At 38.9% G+C, this 5,923-nt stretch overlaps 1 protein-coding gene across 1 annotated transcript; it reads left to right on the top strand.

The window, feature by feature from the left end:
• The first annotated feature begins 231 nt into the window (after positions 1 to 231).
• LOC146507438 (uncharacterized) lies at positions 232 to 4,512 on the top strand. The gene is made up of 11 exons (XM_085180889.1): positions 232 to 250; positions 417 to 443; positions 803 to 1,012; positions 1,264 to 1,341; positions 1,478 to 1,633; positions 1,850 to 1,885; positions 2,072 to 2,098; positions 3,465 to 3,674; positions 3,918 to 3,995; positions 4,132 to 4,287; positions 4,508 to 4,512. The coding sequence occupies exons 2-11, from the start codon at positions 437 to 439 to the stop codon at positions 4,510 to 4,512; spliced, it is 963 nt and encodes a 320-aa protein (XP_085037015.1). The 5' UTR covers positions 232 to 250; positions 417 to 436.
• Positions 4,513 to 5,923: the final 1,411 nt, after the last annotated feature.

Raw genomic sequence — 5,923 nt, 5'->3', positions numbered from 1 at the left:
TACACAAAATGTAAACACAGAATGTGGGATATCTTTAACGCCACTCTGCCACACCACTATGAGTCATGTAGAAAAAAAACAACCATCATAACCGGCAGACAAAAATACAGAAGCGAGTCTGGTGTTTGTCTCCTCCTCCAAACAGAAAAGAGGAAGGGCGACATTGCACATAAAAACCAGCCACACATTAGTCAATTGAACTGTGTGTTCACAGAACTTTCCTCCACGCATCAGGAAGACTCTGAAGCAGGTGAGTGCTGAAGATGACTGTAGTTTACTCTTGTTATTTAGCCTTTTATTACATTACTCTTTCATCATCACTAATATCTGAGCACGTGGATGATTCTTTTTCATGTTGTTTGCAATCATTTCATGGATTGTTGCTTATTATTTTCACTCTCCCTATTTTATTTCAGTTTGCAAAGCAGCAAATACAATGGCAGGTAAGTGCATTTAAATATTTGCCAGAACAACCGATCACTTTTAAAGACGTTTGCATAATTAGAGGGCATTCTTCATCCTGTCTACACCTACAACCAATAAACATGCCCACCTCTTATTCTCTATCATATCCAGACTATCTCTCCACTCTGTTATATAATGCATATGCACAGGGTATGAACCCCCTTGGACGTGGCGTGTGGATACTTCTTTAAGACACTCTGGCCACGCCCACAGCTTACATTGATTCGAACGTGTCTCCAAGCGGCATGACGGTGGAGAGATAGTCTCTCACTCAGAGGACCAAGGTTACAGTGTAACCGTACGTTTCCTTAAGACTTCAAGCTTGTTTGTTTTGCAGATAAGAGCTTTAAAAAGGAGTTTCTTGATACCCACAATGCCTATAGGGCACAGCATGGTGCACCACCACTGACCTTTAACACTGAGCTGGATGATGCAGCTCAAAAATGGGCCAATCAAATGCTGGCAACAAAGAAACTTGGCCACAGTAACACCAAAGATGGAGAGAACGTCTTCTATGCATGGAGCTCTGAAACCAAGAAGCTAACAGGTAAATGATTCTTTGTAGAGAACTCCTTTGTCCACCTCTTCACCTGTCAGAAACAGGTCGCTTTGTTATCACAATAAATTAAAGTCTCACTAATCTTTAAAAGAAACAGATTCCACTGTATCTCTTCTCATTTCAAGTAAACAATTAGAAATGTTCATCCTTATTTCATTTTAAAGTTTCTGAGCTATAAAACCCAACTCCAACCACCAAATTAACTCTTTATGTTATTTTTCTCTGTCTCCATGTTTCAGGAAAAGAAGCTGTGGATAATTGGTACAGTGAGATCAAGGATTATGACTTCAAAAGGTCTGGACATCAACCCAAGACGGGTAAAACACAGCCCTCCTGAAAAGTTCTGCATATACCTGTACTGTATATACCTGCATTGCTAAAGTATTCGTCATTACAAGATCAGGTCATCATCAGTAAGTAGTATGTTGTTACACATTTTCCTTTTTCCACTAGGTCATTTTACTCAGGTGGTGTGGAAAAGCAGCACTGAGCTGGGTGTGGGCATAGCCACTGATGGCAATACGGTCTTTGTGGTTGGGCAGTACCGCCCAGCTGGTAACATTACCAATGCAGGATACTATCAGAAAAATGTGCTCCCAAAAGGAACAGGTAACACTCACACATTTTGCTGTTCTACTTAAAGTGTTGTGTTTGTATCAGATTATTATTACAGATTAAGAAAGACGAACATATAAAGTAGTAAATTTATACTTTGTCAAATAAAATCAAAAGTATGTGTTGGTTTGTTAGTTTTTGAAGCCTACCTTGAAACATTAAAGTGAGTGATCACTTTTCACATTAGTCAATTGAACTGTGTGTTCACAGAACTTTCCTCCACACGTCAGGAAGACTCTGAAGCAGGTGAGTGCTGAAGATGACTGTAGTTACAGGACAAGATTTGAGTTTACTCTTGTTATTTAGCCTTTTATTACATTATTCTCTCATCATCACATAATATCTGAGCACGTGGATGATTCTTTTTCATGTTGTTTGCAAACATTTCATGGATTGCTGCTTATTATTTTCACTCTCCCTATTTTATTTCAGGTTGCAAAGCAGCAAACCAGGTGACAGGTAAGTGCACTGGCAGTGTTGGGAATGTATTCTGATTACTTTTGATTACTTGTGATGCTTTTTACAACTACATGGAGCTGTTTCAAAGAAGAATGGGCAAAGATTTCAGTCTGTAGATGTGCAAAGCTGGTAGAGACAGACCCTAAAAGACTGGCAGCTGGAATTGCAGCAAAAGCTGGTTCTACAAAGTATTGACTCAGGGGGCTGAATAATTACACACACCCCACTTTGCAGTTATTCATTTGTAAAAAATGTTTGGAATCATGTCTGATTTTTGTTCCACTTCTCACGTGTGCACCACTTTGTGTTGGTCTTTCACGTGGAATTCCAATAAAACTGATTCATGTTTGTGGCTGTAATGTGACAAAATGTGGGAAAGTTCAAGGGGGCCGAATACTTTTGCAAGCCACTGTATTACTATTACTGAAGGCTACTTGCCACCGAGCTAACATTGCTAGCTGGCATTAGCTGAGGTTAGATTATAGACTGATTTCAGAACTGCACAGCTAGCAGGTTGTTAATACTAGCCATCAAGTGTAACAGTCTGCAGTCTATGAACTAACCTCAGGTAGCACCAGCTAAAAATGTTAGCTCAGTGGAGAGTAGCCTTCAGTAATAGTAATACATCACACAGCAATAGTACATCGAAGATACTGAAGTGGCACATAACCGAGATAACTACTCAACTAAAACAAGGTACTTGCAGTAGACTAACAATAGTTTTTAAAGAAGAACTTACTTCCAGATGTTTCTTTAGGTTGGAGTCTTTTGACGCTGACAGCAGCTTGGCTGCTGGCAAACAGAGTTTGCATTGCACAGTCAGATTTCATCCCTTTCTTCTTTAAATGTGAAACGATGTCGGAATTTCCAAGTAAGAAATGCATTCCTGCCCGTGCACTGCTGGCTCTGTTGTGCTGGCTCCGGGTCCGTTGTGTAACTGATGCCACCAACATTAACAGGACACTTACATTAGAGCCTCTTATATCATATTTCGTTTGGGTTCCCGGCAATGCAAATTACCAGATTTTGACAGGGAATAGAGAGGGGATAGCCTGACATATGAAACAGGAACTGACCCCCATGTAATCCATTCATTTCAACAAAGTAACTGCATTCTAATTATCACCTATTTAGATCGTAACTGTAACGGGATGCAGTTAATCATATTGTGTATTTTAAATACGTAATGTCGGTAAATGTATTCCGTGACTCATCAACACTGTGCATTGAATTATTTGTCAGAACAACCGATCACTTTTAAAGATGTTTGCTTAATCAGAGAGCCTTCTTCATCCTGTCTACACCTACAACCAAATAACATGCCACCTCGTGTTTCCTTAAGACTTAAAGCTTGTTTGTTTTGCAGATGAGAGCTTTAAAAAGGAGTTTCTTGATACCCACAATGCCTATAGGGCACAGCATGGTGCACCACCACTGACCTTTAACACTGAGCTGGATGACGCAGCTCAAAAATGGGCCAATCAAATGCTGGCAACAAAGAAACTTGGCCACAGTGACACCGATGATGGAGAGAACGTCTTCTATGCATGGAGCTCTGAAACCAAGAAGCTAACAGGTAAATGATTCTTTGTAGAGAACTCCTTTGTCCACCTCTTCACCTGTCAGAAACAGGTCGCTTTGTTATCACAATAAATTAAAGTCTCACTAATCTTTAAAAGAAACAGATTCCACTGTATCTCTTCTCATTTCAAGTAAACAATTAGAAATGTTCATCCTTATTTCATTTTAAAGTTTCTGAGCTATAAAACCCAACTCCAACCACCAAATTAACTCTTTATGTTATTTTTCCATGTTTCAGGAAAAGACGCTGTGGGTAAATGGTACAGTGAGATCAAGGATTATGACTTCAAAAGGTCTGGACATCAACCCAAGACGGGTAAAACACAGCCCTCCTGAAAAGTTCTGCATATACCTGTACTGTATATACCTGCATTGCTAAAGTATTCGTCATTACAAGATCAGGTCATCATCAGTAAATAGTATGTTTTTACACATTTTCCTTTTTCCACTAGGTCATTTTACTCAGGTGGTGTGGAAAAGCAGCACTGAGCTGGGTGTGGGCATAGCCACTGATGGCAATACGGTCTTTGTGGTTGGGCAGTACCGCCCAGCTGGTAACATTACCAATGCAGGATACTATCAGAAAAATGTGCTCCCAAAAGGAACAGGTAACACTCTCACACATCTTGATGTTCTACTGCTTCTACTTAGTACAAAGGTGAAAATTAGTAAAGTCAGTTTACATGGAAATGTCTATATGTTAGACCTAAAGTTTCTCTACACCTACCTTTTCATGTCCCAGGCTGCTTTCAATCAAAACAAAACATACTACTACTCCTACAGCTGACTCTGGACATCAGCTCACTAATATTTCCTGTTATTTTCTAGAGTAAAACTTTCCCAGTGGCAGAGCTGCAGCAGACAACAGACCTCAGTGCCCAGAGAAAATGATTGGACCCATCACATGTGGTTTCCTTAAATGTTCCGAGATTGAACACCAAAAAATACGTCTGTCGCATCAAACACGATTTTACACAACTGTCTAGTCAAATACTTTCTAAGTAGAATTGGTGTTTTGATCATCATCAGTGAATAATTTTTGAGTAATGTTTCAATGATTTGAGTGCTGTACAAATAAAAACAAAAGTCTTTGTGCTTGTTGTCTCCACACGATAATAACTAAAGACTTTTTTTGAATAGAAGTTCATTTCACAAAGTAGCTCCTCCTTTTCACTCAGGGAACAGCTGTACATTAGACAAATGAACAGAAACTTAGCAGTTAGCTGCTTTTAATATGGGTTAAGTCAGAAAAAAAGATTGTTGCACTACAATAACAAAATTATTTTGAACTGAGCCAATTAAAAAAAATGACTGATGATCAACAAGACATATTTAACTCTACTCAAGTTCAGTCATTTATTTACAAATGACATTTGGTTTTTCAACTCACCTTTTATTTGTCGTAGTAAAATTTTAAAATTAAGTTTAATTGATTAAAACATTACATTTTCACACCACTTATATTTTACTAACTAGTTTTACATAATTCTATTTTGTCAACAGGTTCCACACAATTGAATATAGGACACCCGGCATAATTTTTTAAAATTATTTGATATTATGAACACACACACAACAAACGTGGAGGACACAACACCTGGCAGGGAAAAACACAGGACTTAAATACATACTGAGGTGATTAGGGAATGTGAAACAGGAGGAGAGCACAGCTGGGACTCATCAGACATGACAAGACAAGGGGAGGCAAAACTCAACACATTGACATAGTACACAAAGTAAAACAGGAAACTGAACAGACGTGGACTAAACTAGGGGATACAGTGACAGAACAAGAGACACACTGACAGAAATGACTGTATACTAACAGAAGTAACACAGAACCACGACCTAAGAAGGAGAACACAAGAAATGCCAAGGACCTAGTAAGTTAGGAACACTAGCGACAGAAATCAAACCCAAGAGAATCAAAACACATCATGAAAGCAAAGATAACTAATACAAACAGAAAAACACTGAGTCCACAGACTCCGGACCGTGACACACACTTTTGTATGGAAGCTCGTTTCCGCCATTAAAGAACAAAACAAAAACAAAAAAACAAGTATCCATATCCATACCTATAATTTCGAGTTACTTCTCTCAAAATTTGAGTTAATAACTCGAGATTTTGAGTTAGCTCTTCCAATCGGTAATCGACGTGAATGAGGTCACTTTCTTGTTACCCAGAAGCATCTGGCACAAAGTAACTGTTACGACCCGGCTCGAGATGGCCGTAACAAGAGC

The sequence above is a fragment of the Neolamprologus multifasciatus genome, chromosome 12 (genome assembly GCF_963576455.1).
Source record: "Neolamprologus multifasciatus chromosome 12, fNeoMul1.2, whole genome shotgun sequence".
Classification (NCBI taxonomy): Eukaryota; Metazoa; Chordata; class Actinopteri; order Cichliformes; family Cichlidae; genus Neolamprologus; species Neolamprologus multifasciatus.
Note: the sequence above shows the minus strand (reverse complement) of the source record. Positions and strands in the feature narration are given on the sequence as shown.

Bases quoted from the DNA above. Each gene is read 5' to 3' on its own strand.
- LOC146507438 (XM_085180889.1), top strand. The intron at 1,342-1,477 runs GTAAAACACAGC...TTTTTCCACTAG, and splicing joins TGGACATCAACCCAAGACGG to GTCATTTTACTCAGGTGGTG. The intron at 1,634-1,849 runs GTAACACTCACA...GTGTGTTCACAG, and splicing joins TGTGCTCCCAAAAGGAACAG to AACTTTCCTCCACACGTCAG.